The sequence below is a fragment of the Glycine max genome, chromosome 17 (genome assembly GCF_000004515.6).
Source record: "Glycine max cultivar Williams 82 chromosome 17, Glycine_max_v4.0, whole genome shotgun sequence".
In the NCBI taxonomy this organism is placed as follows: domain Eukaryota; kingdom Viridiplantae; phylum Streptophyta; class Magnoliopsida; order Fabales; family Fabaceae; genus Glycine; species Glycine max.
This window is the reverse complement of record NC_038253.2, coordinates 18,081,000-18,102,034: the sequence shown is the minus strand read 5'-3', so window position 1 is coordinate 18,102,034 and position 21,035 is coordinate 18,081,000. Positions and strand designations below refer to the sequence as shown.

Sequence of the window (21,035 nt, the reverse complement as noted above, 5' to 3'; positions counted from 1 at the left end):
CATCGACATCCTATACAATGCTTACCAGGTGGTAATGGAACAAGTGTCCAAGTGGAATTTGCTTCAAGAGCTTGGATTTCCTCATGCATTGCTCGACGCCATTCAGGAAAAGGAACAACTTGATGATAGAAATGAGGTTCATAGATAGAGGAGATGTGATTAATGAAAGTTCTGTAAGGAGGGCTAAGAGGCAATAGGGAACAATGATGTTGTATGGGATATGCAGCCTGAGATTATGATATTACATAATCAGACAAGTATAAGGGATGCTTAGAGTGGCGTGTACTCCTTCTTAAGGTGACAGAGGGCAAAGTGTGAGGATGATCTGAACCAGGGATTGAGGATGAATCAGTTGGGTCATGGTTAAAGCGATTAGTTGGTTGTGGTGATTGGCTACTAGTCTGGTCAGGGTTAGGTAAGGTATTAGTTATGGGAATGGGAATAAACAAATCAAGTAAAGGATCCGAAATGACTTGAGGCTGTGAGATGGTTTGAAAAGGAAAAATGAATTCATGAAAGACAACATCTCTAGACACAAAAAATTTCTTAGTGTCTAGGCTATACAATTTGTATCCTTTATAACCTTGAGGATAGCCAACAAAAATGGCAGGCACTGCTCGAGGAGAAAACTTGTTCCTTGAGGATGGAAGAGTGGAAGCAAATGCTAAACACCCAAAACTTCTTAAGGCATGATAGTCAGGTTCCTTTTTGAACAAAATATTGTAGGGTGAGCAGTGTTGCAGTAATGGTGAAGGGGTTTTGTGATAAGAAAGCATGCAGTGGTAACACAATCACCCCAGAATGAGATAGGAACTTTATACTGAAAAAACAAAGCTCTTGCTACATTGAGCAAATGTTGATGCTTCCTTTCCATTACTGAATTTTGTTCTGGCCTTTCAACATAGGAAAATTAATGAAGAGTGCCCATGGAAGCCAAAAACTGAGTGAGGGCAAGTTCCTTAGCATTATCAGATCTGAGGCATTTGATAGATACACCAAACTGAGTCTGAACCATGGTGAAAAATTGTTGCACATAGATTGAAGCTTCAGATTTGTTCTTAAGCAGAAATAGCCAAGTGAATCTTGAGCAATCATCAACCAATGTAAGGAAAAATCTCCTTCCCTCATAGGTAGGGTGAGCATAGGGACCCCATATATCACAGTGAATTAAGTCAAATGGTAATTTAGATAAATGGTTAGAGCTAGGAAAAGATAATCTTCTAAATTTAGCAAGAGGACAAACAGAACAATTAGAAGAGAGAAATTAGGAGAAAGGTGCAAACCAATTTTATTATTCAAATGTTTGAAAACTTTGTCTGAGATATGACCAAATCTAGAATGCCAAATATGAGCATTTTTACAAGGAATGGAATTTGGATGGGAATTGATAACAGGAAAAGTAAATTTACAATCAAGAGTGTCCTTGAGATCTAAGACATAAAGGCCTTGGATGAGAGCCCCTCTACCAATCCTCTTGCAAGCTTGCTTCTCCTAAATATCAAATGCATTTTGGGAAAAAGAAATGGACAAATTAGGATTGGTTAGAAGATCACTAACTGAAATTAAATTGAATTTGAATTTAGGAATGTAGGCAACATTATGCAAGAGTAAGGTATTGGTTAAGCAAACCGAACCAATGGCAACGATAGGTATAACATCATTGTTAGGCAGAGTGACAGTTTTATCAGAAACAAGTTGGTAAGATCGAAAATGATGAAGAGAACAAGAAATATAAATGCTGGCACCAGAATCTAAAAGCCAACAATCATGAAGAAAATTAGAAGTGGATGTAGAAAGGATCATACCACTGGCAGATGAAACACCTTGAGGGATGACAACATTGGTAGCATGACTTTCTAAAAGATTCATCAATTGGCTATATTGTTGGGCAGTAAGTTGAAACTGGGAACCTGAGTCACCAGAGGAAGATGGTGAGTGAGACATATCAACAGATACTTGTTGAGCAACCTTGTGTGGTGGTTCAGAAGATGAAAAATGTTTCTTGACTTCTGAGGAAAAACTAGTCCTCTGATAATTTGGAGGATAACCATGCAACTTGAAGCAACGATCCTGAGTATGACCCAACATACCACAATGAGCACACAAGGGGCGATTCTTGGAAGATCCTTTGAAGCGATTTGTAGGATGATTGCATGCAATAGAATAAGGCTTCAAGGCAAAAGCATGTGAAACTTCACGAGCAGAGGTGGAAGCACCAACTTCCTTTTACTTTTCTTCTTGAACAACTAAGGAAAAAACCTTAGTTATCGAGGGAAAGGGATCCATGGATAAAATTTGACCTCTGATAGTAGAGAAGGATTCGTTCAACCCCATCAAGAACTGCATAGCATACTCCATTTGTTCAAAATCGCACCAAGGTTTAATTCCTCCACATGTGCAACTATGTGAGGGCTTCAGTTCTGATAATGACTCACACAGAGAACGAAGCTTGGAGTAGAAAGAGGAAACAAACATGGAACCTTGTTGCAAAGTGATCAATTCATGCTTAAGTTGAAAAATTAAAGGACCATTTCGTTGCTCAAACGTTCTTGAAGATCATCCCAGATTGCTTTGGCAGAAGAACAATGTAAGATACTGACTTGCATTTCTTTGGATAAAGAATTAATGAGCCAGGAAGAAACGATACTATCGTTGTGATGCCACAAAGCATGAGTGGAGTGACCCAAAGCAGGTTCAGGAATTGAACCATCAACAAACCCATATTTGTTCTTCCCATGAAGAGCCATGCGCATTGCTTTCTTCCAAGAATTGTAGTTATCACTGGTAAAAGGATGAGAAACTAAGGCAATGCCAGGATGGTCAGAAGAATGAAGAATGAAGGGGTTAGAATCATCAATGGCAGCCATGGTCATGAGATAAAAAAAGAAATAACTTCAATAGGAAGAAAGAAGTACGGAAGCAAAAACTTCTGATACCATATCAAGAATGAAAGAAATGAATGATAGTTTTCGAATTCATTCATCAAAGTATTACAAAGGTGGTTTATTTATACAAATATAGAGAATAACCAACTTCTAGTAACTCCTAGTAACTAACTTCAATAACTTCTAGTAACATAATTAAGTAACTATTCACCTAACTTCTAATAACTCCTAGTAACTAACTTCAACCGTCGCTTAATCGTGATATTTTGGGAAGAAAGTCTGATCCAAAAATAAAGCACCGTGTGTGTGCTCTTTTTTTGTTATAAAACCTTTTATTGACATCATTATGAATAATCAAAAATGCGTTTTATTAAATTGTATGGCAATAGTTGCAAAATTGTTTTTTGAGATCGAAATTGTTAATGCACATATTGTTATATAAGCCTGCTGAAATATCTTTGACTTGATTTGTTAAATCTAAAACCTATATTCAATTGTTGGATTATGTTTAATGAGTTGTGTATATTTGACATGTGAATCAAGATTCTAATATATACTTTAAATTATTAATATTATTATTATTATTATTATTATTATTATAATATTATATCTTGTATAATATATGGTGATTGCAATGAAAGTAAAAATATTGTAATTTCTTTACTTTATATTTGTTTTTAATGAAATAATAAAGAAATTAATATCTTTGCAGTTTTTGATTAGCAGAAGTTAAAAGAAGAAGATTTCAAGTGCTTTGGAGGAAGATTGATGCAAAAATTTGAAAAAAAAAGTTTTAAAGAAAAAGTTGAAGATTGAGACAGCTCGCATAATGCACAAGACAGGTTCAGCATGTCTCCTCGCTTAGCGGCCAACTCACGCTTACCTCAAAGAAGGCGCACAAAGAGGCTCAAAGGTATGCTTAGCGTGAAAGCCCGCGCTAAGCACGAGGTCACGTGAAAATTAAGCTACCTTAGGCCTATAAAAGGAGTAGGAAGCAGAAGGGAGAGACATAACCTACACATCGGGACAACACCACCCCGGAGACTCAGAGCTCTCTAATGAATACATCCTAATCTAATAGGGGAAACTCTCTTTCTAGGTTCATTATCCTCTTTTCATCCTCTATCCATCCCTTTTCTTCCATCCACATCAGCCCCTAAATGCAATCATGTTCTATTGCTTTTTTCTGTACTTAACTGTTTATTATGGTCGGGGTCATCCATATAGTGTTTAGGAGATAATGCATTGAAAAATGATTATTTGCTAAATAACTGGGAAATGGTATCTAAATGAAATCATTGCTAGAAATAGATTGATATTCGTTTAGCCTATTTCATGCTTCTCTAATCTTAGTGTGATTTATTATCTTATTCTTTGCAAAGAAATTTAGGAGAAAAGAATAGATAAATTAGGCTTTTCATACGGAAAACCAAAGATAGAATGTTTTAATATATGTGTGTGGAAACAAAGATATCATAGAGAGAATCAGTAACATTGCATCACAAGTAGTTTTGGCATGGTAGACCCCTGCATATTTGAACTAAATTATCTCTTTATCATCATCTTTATCTTTTACTTTTCTTATCTTTAAATCTTTTATCTATTTTATCTTCTATTTTTTATCTTTAAACCTCTTATCTTTTTTTAAAAAATCTTTATCTTATATTCTACCTCTTTTTATCTTTTATTTTAAATTTCTTGTCTCTTGCTTGTAAATTAGGTTTGAATCAATCTAAGTATAAACAAAGTCCCTCGGGATTTGATACTCGAACTTCCAAATACTTTACCATTTAAGACAATTTGGTGCACTTGCAAATAAATTAATATATATATATATATATATATATATATATATATACATACATACATATATATATATATATATATATATATATATATATATATATATATATATATATATATATATATATATACATACATATGCTAAGTATAAACAAAGTCCCTCGGGATTATTTTTTTCTGTATGGAGATATTTGATTTATTGATTAGAAACAAAAATGATTTTGTTTTTTATATGCTAATAGTTGGCAAACAGAAACAAAAATGAATTTTGTTTTTAAATTTAAACATTAGATAGAAACAAAAGAGAATGTACTGTGAGTTATTTTTTGGATGGTTAGAAAAAGAAATTTCTTACGTGTGCTATAAGAGCCTTAGATTGCCTATTGAAAAACACACAATTACCTCTTTTCTTCTAATTCTCTCAGGATGGAAGCACCAAAATTTTTAATTTCTTTTTTCTTTGTTCCGCTTGTAAAAGAATTTGACAACAAACACAAATTCAATTTCAAACAACTAACATAAAAATAAGATTTCAAATTAAAATGATTTAATTCAAGTTGTATCTTGTCAATGAGTATAAAAATCTTATTTTAGGAGTAAAATTTTGTTTCTCCACCTTTTGTTTATAGTCTTTATGGAAATACATGTGATGATATGTGTTTTATTATATGGTGGTATATTATCCAGATTGTTTTATATATTAAGTTGTTTGATTACAAGGAACAACCAGAATATCAAGAAACTTATGATTTTTAAAATAAATTGGAGCATATGATGCAAACTATTTTGATTTGTTTTATTACAAGGAGCAACTTGACTAATAAGAGACTTGTAATTTGAAAAATAAATTGGAGTATGTGACGAAAATTATTTTTATTACAAGGAACGACCTGACAACCAAAAAACCTATAACTTAAAATAAAAACATGTGATGCAAGTTGTTTATTTAATTAATAATAAGGAACGACCTGACAACTAGGGGACTTATAATTAATTAATATAACATGAGATGTGGATTTCAAAATTATTTTTTATACTAAACATCTGGACTACTCGGGGGAGTATTAAATTTAAGTTGTAGATACCAATAAGATTGAACTGACAACCAAGTACTTATTTGGTATGATTATTTTTCAAAGTGTATGTGATACATCATGTTTTAGAAAAATATATGTGATATATTCTTCCTTTTTATATGTTTGAGAAATGACTTGATAGCCAAATGACTCATTCATAGTTTTAAGGAATTTCCCACATAAAGAAACATTGAAACAAAATTGGTTGGATCCAATTATGATGATTAGTATCATTACCTAAGAATTGTTCTCATGCATAAGATGCCTAATATGCTAATTGACTATGAGAATCAAGTTACCTATGATCTTCTAGTAAGTTTATGTGCATATATGCTTTAGAAGGAGTAACTTACTTGCCAAATAAAGTTTCTGCAAAATTAGTATCTACAACTCCATATGTGATATGGAAAGGGCTAGAATGAATCTCAAACACAACAAGGCTTGGGATGGTCCCACTTACATTTAGGAGAAACAACCTACATTTTAGTAATAAAGATTTATAGAGATAGATCTAGAAGGTTGCTTGGTGTCTCCCAATCTAGGTACACTAATACCATCCTAAAGAGGTATAACATGGAAACTCCAAAAGTGACTATTTGCCAATAAGAATTGGAGTTGATCTCAGTATGGAGGATTGTCCTAAAACTCATGAAGTGAGATAGAGCACCATATGCTAGCATAGTGAGAACTATTGTATATGACAAGATTTTTGCATGTTCTAATATCATTTATGCACTGGGTGTAACAAGTTGATATCAAGAAAGTCTTGGTGGGGAGCATTGAAAGTGGGTAAGACCATTCTTAAGTACTTAAGAAGAACTAAAGATTATGCCTCATTATGGAGACTCAAAATTAAAAACTAAAGTAGTTTGATGAGCACAAGTTGGAATTAGTAATGGAATACATGAGTGATTGACTCTAATGCAAGTGGGAGATTGTTGGGAATAAGTATGTATACCCAATATCCAATCCATCATGTTATCAATTTTAGTAAAGAATTATCTTTATTTTATTATCGTATTTATTATTTTATTAAATTGTTAATTTGACCAGTCCTTGATTAAAATTAGAGACTTGTTATCATGATAGAGATTATGATAATGAGAAACAAGTCATTTATAATTTTAATATAAATTGTTCTTGATCATAGGACTATTGTGAATAGGACATCAATAATCCAGATAGATCAATATATATGTAATGATATTTATTGGATAAAGATTAATAAATCTTATTTATGAAATTGCATATATAGATGATGTATATGTGGATGTCATCATTGAACTAACTCAATTGAAAATTTCTAATAGTTAATATTACCTTGATATGTCAATAGGAAGTTCTCAAGAAGAAATATAATATTTTCCTTTGATATGAGATTATCATAGTACTTAACAAGTATTTGTTATATTTTAATTTCAAACATCTAATATCTTAGGGTACTAGTTGAATGAATATTGTATATGATTAAATAGTTGTAGAATTAATGATTCATCAAGAAGGAATCCATCAACTCTAGATATGAGTTTAAACTCTATGATAGAATTAAGACCTTGACCAAGACAATTAAATGAAAGAAGAAAAAAGTTTCTTAAGTCATTCATTGATTAAATATGTTAACTTATTAGAGTTTCACAATAAGACTATACTCTAGAGTTAACCTTGAGCTATAAATGATGGAAGGAAAGATTACATTATTCTTCTATTGGTTCTTGAAGGTAAAAGATGTTTTACTTCATGTTATCCAAACGTTAAGAAGTGTGTTGTTAGACGCCTACCTTGATTAGTAAATTAATTATGATTAATTCACTACGGGTTTAGTATTGAACCTATGGGGTCAAACACAAACGAGTGTTTCAATCTTTGCAAAAGAAAATAATTTATTTGATAATTAAATTAAAGAATTTAATTTAGTTAAATAAATATTTTAATGGAATATTTATTATATTTTTTTGCTAGCACCAAGAATATAATTAATATAAAAAAGGGGAGTATTATTTTATAAATGTGAAAGTTGTCCCTAAAATAAAAATAATATTTTATTGCTATAAATCATGTATGTGATTAATTATCGTAATTAATCATGTGATTAATCGTGAATTATCTATGTCCTATATCAGGACGCTTATTAAAATAAAAGATATGAGATAATTTTTATTTTTATAAAGATAAAGAGATATGAAATTATTTTAATTTTTTCCTTTCTTTACTTTGAAAAAGGGCTCAAATCTATATCTTTTTAATATTATAAATAGAAACATCTACTCGAGACAAAGTGCGCCGGATATAGAAAAAAGTTCAAGTCTAGTTTTAGATCTGAAAAGTAGAAAGAAGATTTGTTTCATAGAGTTTCATTCATCAAAGAGTTGATAGCAAAGAAATATACATATAGTCACACTATTGAAGAAAAAATTTGTTGTTTGTTGTACACAAATCTATTTTTTTCTCTATTTATTATTGTTGTATATTTTTAAATGCAAAATAGATCATAATTTTCGGCAATGTAGGAAACACCTCCATGCAACTATCCGTACTCACAATAAAAAACACTATAAAAAATTGAAGCAAAAATTAAATAATTGAAGCGCAAAAAAAAAAAACACTATTAAAGGTGTGGCAGCCTACATTTTGATAGAAGCAGAAAAAGTTATTCTTCAACAATTATATTTTTTCTCTTTCTTTCTTCTAGTTTGTATTTTCATGGACATTATTTGTGATCTCCAACATGTTTGGTTTCGAGTGAAAAAGTTTAAACACCGTGTTTAAACCTTGGGGAACAAACCGGATTTTGGTCATGGATTGCACGGGAGGTTTATCGAAATTTGCTTTCAGAATAATATTTATTGCTACGACACAACATTTTTTTCTTCCTTTTAACTATATTTCTTCTCCTTTATTTCTGACAAAAAAATGTTGGTACTAATAACTATTTACCTCATTTTTTTTTCAGAAGTAACCTACGTAACTTCTCAATGAACACTTATAAAATTAATAAGACTGAACATTCTAAATATTAAACAAGTCTTATAATTATCATAATATTTTACAAATAAAAAACTCTTATAAGCTAGAAATTAACTAATCCTAACTGAACCTTAACAATATTTTGGTCCCATTGCCTTTTGTTATTTATCTAGTTTGATTCTAATTTAAAAACAACATTGGCTAGTTGAACCAATTAAACCGCGACGTATAGTCTTTTTGTTTCGATTTCAAATTTGACTTTTAAAACATTGATACATCCATCTTCATGCGCATCACTCTACTTTGAAGTGTTTTTCAATCTTTCCTAAAAGGGTAGAATTAAAGTAATCTTGTGGACCATGAGCAGGTACCCCAGGAATTATTAACCCTATTGTCCTGAAAGCAAATAGAAACCATCCTTCTCTGTAGTAAGCTCCATTTTGGCGGGCAATAATGAAACTCCTTATTATTTCTAAAATCGCGTTGTATGCCATGGGTATCACACACCAGAGTGAGAAGTAGTTCTTATTCCATTGCTCTTCAAGAACCTGCGTTAAAATATAATATAAATAAATATTCTCAATACCTATAAAGTAATTATTAGGCTTTTATTCAATCGGTCTTTTAATCAATCAGTTTTTTATTCGGGAAACAAACATTATAAATTAAAATTATTCTAATATTTTGTGGTATAAAATTCTTTTAATTTTTTAAGAAAAATAGGTGATTAGGGTAGTGAAATATAGAAAACAAAACAATAAAAAATACAAAAAAAACAAAATTTTAACAAAAGTGGAATGTAACAACCCTTTCATATATATAGACATAGTTGCAATCACAGCTGCATGCACACAGTTTAACACCTGAGACTTTGTTTAAGTTTTAACTATGGTTGTGTTTAAAGTTGCGATTGTTAACTTTAAAAAGAAAATCATGTTTGCAATTAAGTACAAAAATATCAAGATAGTTCATGTATATATGTAGTTTTGTTCCTGTAAAATATCCATGATCTCCTTCTTTTGTCATATTTTAAATATCTATGAGTCCCCAATATTAAAAAAAACTCCAAAAAAAATATGAAACTATGATATTTTATCTAGGCTCTTAAACTCGATTTTTAATGTCATAACTTAAGTTATACATTCTATATAACATTAGACTAATAAGATTTACATACTAAAATTCTAAAGACTTGTTTTTTAATTTTTAATTTCAGAAATTAAAATGATAGCATCAATAATACTAACGATAGCATCTATAATACTTCTAGGAAACAAAAGAATAATTTACCCTATTAATTATCTTTTATATTTTCACTACTAGAAATATTGTATTTTACGACGCACATTCTACGTCGGTCATACATTACCCGACGTAGTAATGCACACGGTGGCATTTCCGTAAATATATAAGTTTTATATACGGCGCCTTTCGTATACGACGACGTTTCACTTAAACGCCGCGTTTGTAGCTTTGGTGGAACTAATCTAAGACGGTGTGTTTGAAGACACCGTCGTAGTTGTGGTCAGAGACAAAGACGGTGTTACGTGTGCACCGTCTTTAATTTTGTTCTTTAAATACTCCTTGTTTCACGATGATTCAACACTCTCGCGTCCTCGAAAAAGCTATACCAAAACCCTAATACCTGAGCGCTCTGTTGCCTGAAGTCATCCCAGCGACGACTCCGTCGTGCCCACCGTCACATTGCCTTTTCGACCACCAAGAACAAAAACCCTAGCCATTGTTCTGACCACCACCACATATCCGATCTCGTGCCCTTTGGAGTGGTGTCGTGACCTTGCTTGTGTGAAGGTAAGCATGTCGAAGTTTTTGAGTTCTTGTTTCATAATATAAGTTTTTTAGTTCTTGTTTCATAATATAAGACTTTTAAAATGTGATTATCGACTTCTTGAGTTGCCCTAACAATGTCATCGTTGAATATGCGAAAAGGATTTGAAGGCCAAAGGGTTTAGTTAAGTCAGAGTACTAACGAAGTTGATGTTGTTGGTTGTTTTGGTTTCGCGTTTTTGTTATCTGGATTGGTGCACTTCGAGCATAGGTTGTTGGATTTATTACATATGCAATTGTGGTTTCGATTATTTTCTTCCATTATTACATATGCGAAGCATGAATCAAATGAGAAGCATGAATCAAATGTGCCAAAATGTTCTGGAAATTTGGGTGTTAAAAACTCTTACAGTGTAATTGGGTTTTGTTTGGCAATTTTTGTGCAAAATTTATGTTTGTTTGTTTCTTTACCTCTCTTTGCTTATAATTTATGATTCAAATTAATACATAAGATCAGTTTTCTCATCTTCATTTTTTCATAGCAGATAAAGAGGGAAATATCCACCTTGAAGCTGCTGAAGCATCCGAACGTGGTTAGATTATAAGAGGTAACATCCTAACCTGTTTTTTGTTTTTTTTTTTGTTGACCATGTGTTTTTTCTTTTTCTTTTTCTTGTTTACGTGTAAAAGTGCAGTTAATGCAGTTTAAAATCATTGATTTTATAAGTATTTCCATTTTTTATGTGTTGTTTTGGCATTTCTCTACTTAGTCAGAAAAAGTTAGCTTCGCTTTTATTTTCTTTGTGGAAACATGTGTTACTTGGTTATCGGATCAACAATGTATACAGGTTTTTCACTCATTTACATAGTCAGCAAATTGGAGTAATTAAGCACACAGCTCAAACTAAGAGTCCAATAACTGCTATTCGAGTTGGATAATTATTTGCGTTGTGTACTTTGGGTTTGAATTATTTTTGTTACATTTTTCAGAGGAACTTAGATCAATTGGAAGACTTACTCAACAAGGTTAAATTGAAGACCATAAGGACTGAACCACCTTCTGCATCTATTGCTGGCACAAGGTACTTTTTGATTATTAATTTTGATTGTGCGTTTACAAATGATTAAAAAAAAAATTCTTATGGGGTGTTATTGGTTGGTAAGTTGGTGTATCTTTGGTGTTTCTGTAGATTCTGTAGTTGCTGCGTTACAATTTGTGGCTCCCTCTGCAAAGGGATTCTTTTTGTAAAATCATTTTGACTTAGATCCTATTTGAATGTTTCAACACGACCCACAGTAGGATATCAGATCATTATGGTGTATTTAGGAGCAGATTATCATATTTATACTAATAAGTATATCCAAATGCAAATGTTTTTTTTTGTTTTTTGTGTTTATATTATAATTATTGAGTCAGTATGCTGTTTCCTTTTAGAAACAAATGACAGCCACTCAGAGAATAGTATACATTACTCTCTTTCATCTCTTTTCATTCCTCACACTTTCATCCATTTTCATTGATGTATACCAAACCCATTGTAAAAGTTTGATAGGTCCTGCATTTAAAGTCAAATCAAAATTCAATCCTTAAGAAATAAGGTTGTTGTCTTAAATAGAGAAAAGTAGGACAGTAATATCCACTCCAGGAATAACATAAAATTCGTAATCTTGAATAGTTTCCCAAAATTTAGAATCCTAGTTAGCATAAAGTGCTATCTGTCAGCCTATTGAGATCAAAAGTTTGATTCTGAAAAATGATAGCATTTCTGAGCCTCCAAATTTATACTGTAGCTGCTATCCACCACATTGTCCTTCTTGTGTTAGAAACCTTTGAAGTTGCTGAGGAGTAGTGCTGGATAAAATTATCCAAAGGCCTACAGTGAAACACCTTGTCTTCCTTTACCCAAGAAAGGTATTCCCACCATATAGCCATAGTTTTGCCACAGGTGAAAAATAGATGGGATGCGGATTCGGGTTGATTGTGACAGAAGGGACATAAATCATTATCTACCTGAATCTGCCTCTTGATCAAGTTGTCCTTCGTGGGAAGTCTGTCCCATAATAAAAAGACATGTTAAGTGGAAGGTTGCTCGGACCAGGGCTGTTGGCAATATGACATCTGAGTCCGCACAAGAAATTGCAGATAAAATAGTAGGTTCACCAATATGTTGCAATGTTCATATGTTTAAGTATTTTGAGTAGAACAATGACTGCACGTGGTGTATTTTTGTGTCACTTGTTTTGTGTAGGACTCCTTAGAAGAGCAGGTAACGCAGGGCTCGTTTGTACCCCATGGTCGGCAAGACATTCTGAACACTGCGATTGGCCGACCTGAGCATGGGGGTCGCGTTCGGGCAGCAGGCTCAGGTGTCACTATTACTCAGTACTACGGAAGGGCATCAAGGACATGCAGCAGCTCATCCACATCCATCAGCCAACAACAACTAGATGAAGTTGTTGCAAGGCTTAGGGAAGACATGACTGGGCAGATTAGGGAAGAATTGAGGACTCAAATTAAGGAAGAATTGAGGACTCAGCTAGAAGAGGAAAATAAGAGGAGCTTGGAAATAATGACCAATGCATTGAAAGAGGCTATTAAAAAAGAGTTGTCAAATAAAGGATCCCCAGAGCTACTCCAAATTCAGTCGGACATACAACAAGTAGCTGCGCGTGTCAGCACACAGGGAAGTAATGTTGTTACCAATGTCCAGGCTTCACAAGAACATCATGCTGATGCCATACCATTGATGGGACTGTATGTGCAGCTTAAGGATGGTACAACAAGGTTTGTAGAAATATTACCTTACTTACAATTTAATCGGACTTTTGTTTTTTCTTGCAGCTGTAATTGTTGGGTTTGGTTTGTGTTTTGTTCATCGTTTAGTTTCTGTTTTATATGCATTAATTTTTGCTTTGTTTATGGTTCATTTAAGGTTGGTGGCCATGGGGAAAATAATGGAGGGGGATTCAGTCATACACACAGTGGCATATGCAGATGATGTTGTCAGGGTAAGTGTAGAAACAGTTATTGATCCTGAGGCTGAGGTCCCCTATGCCACGTCAGAAATACAATATGTGAAGCAGGCCGTCGATACATTTGTAGCTTGGCCCACACACCTTGTGAAAGCTGTATTAGATGAGGTAACATGTTTGATTTGACATACATAAAGTAAAACATTGAGACATTACAGTACAAATACTCACCCACTTTCATTAACCATGTAGGTTCCACAAAGTATTCCACACAACGAGGATGCACATGTGCCGAAGCCGACTAATGTGGACGCAGATGATCCGTTGCGTGGATTGATAAAGTATAGTTTCGATATTTACGACAACCCACTTGAAATCAACTTTGATGGGAGGTTTCTTGGAATTGTAGATGCATCTGCATCGATATTCATTACATATTCAGATGTTAGTGAAATAATAGCAGGAGACAAAAGTCTGAACATATCTGTCATACAATTATGGTTAATGTAAGTCAAATCCTTCATTTATTTATTCGTCATTCATTCTATATCATGATCCACTACAATACTTTCAAATCATGTGAATAGGTATATTCATGAGTGGAGTCAGATATTCAGTCAAGGTTTCATGTATGCATTCCTTGAGCCACAGTCGTTGGTTTGTTCAAAGGAAAGACGCAGCGAATGCGAACAATATCTTCTAAGATGGCTTAAGGAATCTGACCGAGAGGTGTACATTGGACCTTACTTCCATCAGTAAGTGTTATTTAACAAACATACTTCAAATGATGTTTGGGTGTATACGTATCTAATGTGCATCACATGCAGGGCACATTGGCAACTCGTAGTTTTGTGTCCTAGGCAACATGTTGTTGTTTGGTTCTGTTCCTTGCGTAGGAAACCTGATATGCATATCAAAGCTACAATTAATAGGTTATCTCATACCATATAAATTTTTACAAGCCTTCTTTAATGGGCATTATTGATTGACATGTTGTATATGTGTTGATGTGGTTTTTTAAAAGCAGTGTAATGACGAAATTGAAGACGACCTTGTCTCCTGAAACTAAGGCAGTTGCACCTAAGTGGATTGAAGTAAAGGTTAGTCAGCTATGTACCATGCGTTATTGTTGTCTAGGTAAGTCATGAAATTATGTAATGTATACGATGTTCAAATGTTTTCCATATGTAGAGTCACGTTCAAACCGGCTGTTATGAATGTGGATATTATGTAATGCATTGGATCTAGAACATCATAGCCAGCGACATAAAGAGTGACTGGTCCATGGTATGCATAAACTTCAGTGCAATTGGAACTGAATTTTTATATTTGCAGTACTAACTAACAATTATGAATACTTGCAGTGGTTTGCTAATGACACACCGTTGGACATCGACATGATCACCACAATTCGAAAAAAATGGGCAACATTTTTTTTAAAGATGGCAATAAGTAAAAACGGCTAATGATGGCGTAGGAGTATTTCTTTTTTCCTGTATTTGAGACAATTGTTATGTTATTTTACACAGCGGCTATTTTATTTTCGGTCATGCTACTGTGATTCATAATGAATCACAAATCCTATAATGGTGATTGCGTGCAATGGTTTTCTGTTCATATAATTGTAGTAATATATTGTCTTTACCCCCTTCTACTGAATTAAGTGCAGCTATAGTACCACCAAGCTTGGCACTACAGCAGTTAACTGAACAAATGAAGTGTCCACAGTCATTGGATGGTTGCCTGGTAGAGGTACATGTTATAAACTAATAAGATTTCCTACGTGTTAGGTATAATTATTAAGAAGAGGCACTATATATATAGACTTTTATATATAAAGCTTATTAGAGTTTTAACACACTCTCCACTGTTGGTCCTCAATTTATTGAGAATTATAAAATCAGAATAATGACTCATCATATGAGTAGTTGGACCTGTAAAATTTGTGATTTTTAAGAAATTTGAGCCAACAAAAAAGAGTGTTCAAGAGAATGTGTTAGAGACAGTGTTGCTACCATTTCTCTGTTTAGGAATGGTGTTTGTAGTTATTAGTGAAAATAGAAATAGAAAATACTTTCCTTATGTCAAACAGGCTTCTGCATTACTATTTTTAGTTTTTACAACATTATGATAGATCATTATATATTTTTTCTTTCTCTAAAACAAATGATTTGTTTATTGTCTTGGGGTGGTGTATATAAAAACTGATCAACACATTTTACTTTTCTTTTTTTGCCTGTTCATTCCAATGTACAAATGATTGGCTTATGATGCAACAAAATCTAAATCAGGAACTAAGTAGCTCTTTTAATATAAAACATGTTTTCTTTATCTTTTACTTTTCTACAACATTCATGTCCCTTTCCTTTGATGTCTAGGCTGATGTGCTTGTTGATATATTGAAGATCTATTGAAGATTGTTGATATAATGCTCTCTCATCAGGTATGAAATTTTATAACATGTTCTGTTGGGTGTTTTGCTTCCTGGATTTTGTGATTTTCAGTGAATTTCATGTAAAAATAAGCTGATCTTGCAACTGATGGATAACTTGGTATAACCCAAATTACACTTTATGTTTATTTTAGTTTATTTCCTAATATAATTATACTTTCTGCGTGAATGGTATAACCCAGTTTTGTAAGCAGGGCAACTAAAACAACGACGGTCGTTAGTCGACCCGTCTTTATAGCCTTATAAAACAACGACGGTCGTTAGTCGACTCGTCTTTATAGCGTTCTCCAACAACGACGGTCGTTCCAAGACCCGTCTTTATACCTTCCTTCAACAATGACGGGTGTGCGTAAGCCCGATGTTGAAATTTTTAAAAGCAACAACGGGTGCATCTTCCACCCGTCTTTATAGATTTCTGAAACAACGTCGGGCCCAAATGACACCCGACGTTGAAATCGATCCGAACAACAACGGTGCTCCTGAAAATCCGTCGTTGACTTATGTTATATAACGACTATTGTTAATTGCGCACTGACGTCGTCTTCTGACATTACAAAGACGGTGGTTAGGCTGACCGATGTCGTTGTTGTCGACTTACAACGACATCTGTAACAAAGACGGTGGGAGGCCCGACGTAGATAGCTTAGTTTGACCGATGTAGAATCTGCTTTTTGTAGTAGTGTTTATTGAGAAAGTACTTTCTTTTATTTCAAATAAAATTTTATTAATATTCTATTTTGTGTTATCCTTATTAATTATTATAATAATCTTATATTTGTGTTTTACTAAAAATTTTGTCCCATTAATGAGATACAAGTCTCCGACAATATAGTAAAAAATTTTATTACTTGAGTGATTTAATACTTTGCTTAAAATCTCAACACTTACCTCGAGTTCATAGCGTCTGTTAAAGAAAAGACATGTCCCAAAGTGCTTGAACATCATTTCCTTGTCATCGTAGGGCAACCTCGGAACAAGATCATTACAGTAAACAAACCTACAATACCTTATATAATGTTCCTTAAATTTTTGTCTCGTATAGTTTGCATATGCTTCATCTCCTACTCTTGGTTGTCCAAAGGTGTAGATTCCTTCCAACCTCTCCAACAACAATGTCTCATCGTGCAAACACAAGATTGTCCCAAAGAGGATTGCAAGTGCTCCTCCCAAACTATGCCCTGTCACTATAAAATTAGCTTTGTCATTTTCACTTAAACCTTTCCTTAGAATGTCCCTGATAACATAGTACGCTAAGGGGGGAAGATTCTCGTCTTGTTCTCCAATTTCCTTAGGCCATCCAACATTCTGTTTTAGCCCTAAGGCTTTCATAAAACCACCATGCATTCTTCCAACGCCAGGAATACCATACCATGAGATGTCAAGATCAGTGCACCATGCATCGGCATCAAAGGCTTCTGTTCCTCTGAAGGCAACAACATAGGTATGGCGATCCTCATGCTTATCCAAGGCAATCAAGACTTGAGTTGTTGTCTTTCCTTGATACTCTGATTAGTGAAGTCAAATATATATCAGTGTATAGGAACATAATCTTTATTACTAAATTAAGTTTAAATATTATTGCTATGATCTCTCTTCTTATTTAGTTGTTTAATTTGATTTTTTAATTTTTAAAATCGTGTCAGCGTTATCATTTTCGTCCAATTGAATGTAAAAATATCATAACAAACTTAGAAGTTGGAAGTAACATGTGTCCAAATTGCTAAGATTGTTATGGTCAATTAAAAGGAATAGATAACATTAATGCGATTTTGAACTTTTTTTTATTAATACAAGAATTAAATTAAACCAATTAAATAAAAAGGGGACTAAAGATGTAATTCATCCTTAAATTAATTACACCAGACTTATTGAATAGGAACTAAGGTGACTCACATAATAAATAAATAGTATATTATAAAACCATGCTAGTGTCTTTTTTTATAAAAAAAAAATAGAAAAAGTGCTACTGTTTCTTAAATTTAATGATAATTATGTTAATGTTCAAAAGGAATTAATTTGCAAGTTTAGAATCAACTACGGTTGGACTAATTGTGGGAGATTAGACTAGTATATATGCATGCGATTATTATAGGTTTGAACCTTAATGCAACAAAGCAAAAAGAGAAAAAAATGTTTGAAGAGATGAATATATATATATATATATATTATGTTTTTCAGATCTTACCATTCAAGCAGTTGTAAAACCCCACAAATTCCATCTGTAGAATTCATATAAAAAAAATATAATTAGAGATACATCAAAATGAACTTTAAGAGATAAAAGGATCAAAGCACAACAATTTTATTTTTACTATTCTATTAACGTCAATTTTTGTAGTGAGAGGTATTATGTAATTTAAGTAAAGGATTTTTTTATCCAAAAAATATTATTATATCAGAAAATTTGAACTTTAATAAATATTTTAAAAAATCGCTTTTAATTATTTAAAATTAAAATTGGGACTGACATTAACAAAATCACTATTTTCATACCTTCCAGTAATCTTCCACAGTAGTTTTAAGGTAAGCCGCGTTATTGTAGCATGCTTTGGAAGCCATCATCGAAAGTGCTGGATAGTACTTGGAATCTTCGCGCTGGACGGCGTCTTCCAACTTTGCTCGAATGTCCAAATTTCCAATAAAGGATAAATAATTTTCTGATTCAGGATTGGGCAAGACCAATTTACCTATTTATATAAAAACATATTATATTAGATAAAAAAGAGAAAATTAAATACCTGAATCTTTTCAAATGAATAATCATACATTTCATATTAGTGTCATATGCATAATAATATTATCATAATTCCGATAGCTACAAAAGACCAATTTACCTGTTTATCTCATTAACTATCATTATTCCTTTCTCTTTCTTAATTTCCTTATAATTTCTTTTCTTTCATTTTTCTTACTAACTAATTAAACATAGTGCGTGTACTGATTTGAATCTTGGTTTATCATCATTAACCACTTCTACTAGGCTTAGTCTTATTATGAATCTATTTATTTATTTATTTGAAAAATAATTAAAATATTAGTTTATTTTTTATTTTTAAATATTTATAGATAAAAAAACAGTGAAAATAAATAAATGTTTTAAATACTAAGCAAGATTTAAGAAGTAGTCAACCTTTGTATGTCTTCAAATTAAAGGGAAATTTCTCAGTAATCAATGTGGTCAAACTAGGTATTAGAGGAATTTGTTTCTAAACACAAATCAAGTCATACATATACTAAAGTGATCAAATTCGATTAATTGAACGATATATATATATATATATATATATATATGTATATATATATATATATATATATAAGTTCTTATAAAATTTTTAATATTTATGTTTGATTCCTACGAAATAAAAAAAAGGCATATCATACATCAAAGATATACATTGACACAGAAAGAAGAAGAACTAACCTCCGAGAAAATTAAGGACGATGCTGAATACACCTCCATTAAGGGCTACAAGGTTGAGCAAAAACTCAACGCAACTCCCAAAGAGTGAGAGTGGCTTGGCAACAAGCTGCAAAAGCTTCTGGGCCAAAATAGAAATAACTATAAGCCATCGATGGCCCAAACTTTCGTCCAAAGCATCATCATCTGCATGGCTTTCCACAAAGTTCCTCTGTGATAAGTTTCCCTTAAATAAGACACGAAAGAGATCAAAGAAACTCGCATCTTCGGGCTTCAACAACATGTAACTATCAGCGAAGCCCTTGTTGCAATTGCAATCGGTTGCCATGGCTTACGAAGCAATAACAAGGAGCAAGATTATGCAAAACTTAAAGGATAGTGCTTTTCTTTGAGCTATGTTTCTTTGTCGCAAACTCTTTTAGACTTATATAGAACCATAATAATGAAGGGAAGGTTCGAAGAAAATAACAATAATAAAACGTGAATAATGATTGGTTGTTTAAAAATAAAACGTGAGTAAACCACGTGAAGTTTTGCGGAGACCAGGGAATTTCCCGTCCCTTCTAAGGTTTTAAATTGTGAATATATATACCATGATTTTGCTCTTAAAATTATAATAAAGAAAAAGAAAAAAAATGATATGGAACTTTCTCCCTTTAATTATCCGTCTTCCTGCCCCACAAGGAATAGGAGAGCCATCGAACGGAATAATGGGTCGATGGGTACAGAAGATAAATTATTATTGTATGGTAGGTGACTATGATTTTTAAACGTTACTTTTTTTAATGAAAAAGATACTTTTATTTACTTGGTATTATTTAATTTTTAATATGTGAAGGTTTCAGTTTCAGCCGTGATAAATCGCGTGGTGGTTTAAAAAAATCGTATGGTGGCCCGAAAGAAAATATTAAATTTACTACTATCTTGTAAATCTCATTCTCAATTTCTATTTTCTGCGATTAGAAGTGATTAACTCTAATAATCTACGTTCCTTTCAAAAAAAAAAAAACCTAGCAATCTACGTTAGCTTAGTGGTTAGATTTATTTAAATAATTTTATATCTATTTATTTAATATCTACTTAAGGTGGACCTTGACTAATAAAGAAAATTATCCCCTGCCCTCATGTTCCACGTACACTGGAATAGTTAATGTTTGCTTCCAGACAACACTCAATAATTTCATATAGGTTTAGTTTATATAAATATATAAGATCAAGGAGTAGCGCATGCTTTTTGTCAGTATTCCATTAATTAAATAAGAACGTTTTTTTACTGCATTAAATAACAACTTGGACAACATGCGAACACCCAATTTTATGTCTTTTTATCATTTTATTTCAAAAGCTTCAACTTTCTTGTTTTTATTTATTTCTTTTTTCTTCTCTTCTTTTATCACTCTGTGAACAGACCAATTTGACCAGCAATTCAGTTATGTTTTTTAGCAGAGTTGATAAAAAGATAGTAGGTAAAAAAATAAAAAATGATAAAATAAATGTGTTCTCCTCTCAACTCTCACCCTCTTTAATGCATTCGTCATGTTCCCCATGCCCTTTCTGCAAATTTCATCTATTGTTCAAACTAATGATGCAAACTAGTTTGATGGCTTCTGCTATCACCAAGTCCCTTAATCAAAGACGAAAGAAATAATGGTACTAATTGCTTCTACAAGTGAACA

General features: G+C 32.6%; 1 protein-coding gene across 1 annotated transcript; it reads right to left on the bottom strand.

Moving 5' to 3' along the window:
• Window positions 1–8,771: 8,771 nt before the first annotated feature.
• On the bottom strand, window positions 8,772–19,920 carry LOC100814454 (triacylglycerol lipase OBL1). Its single transcript, XM_014769455.3, has 5 exons — window positions 19,363–19,920; window positions 18,435–18,628; window positions 18,127–18,160; window positions 16,830–17,446; window positions 8,772–9,276 (listed from the first exon to the last, which is right to left on the bottom strand). The coding sequence occupies exons 1-5, from the start codon at window positions 19,685–19,687 to the stop codon at window positions 9,022–9,024; spliced, it is 1,425 nt and encodes a 474-aa protein (XP_014624941.1). The 5' UTR covers window positions 19,688–19,920; the 3' UTR covers window positions 8,772–9,021.
• Between the last annotated feature and the right edge of the window lie 1,115 nt (window positions 19,921–21,035).

Coding starts and splice junctions, on each gene's coding strand:
- LOC100814454 (XM_014769455.3), bottom strand. CDS start 19,687: ATGGCAACCGATTGCAATTGCAACAAGGGCTTCGCTGATAGTTACATG. Junction 18,629..19,362: donor CGTCCTTAATTTTCTCGGAG/GTTAGTTCTTCT, acceptor TTATATAAATAG/GTAAATTGGTCTTGCCCAAT. Junction 17,447..18,126: donor GTTTTACAACTGCTTGAATG/GTAAGATCTGAA, acceptor TTCACTAATCAG/AGTATCAAGGAAAGACAACA.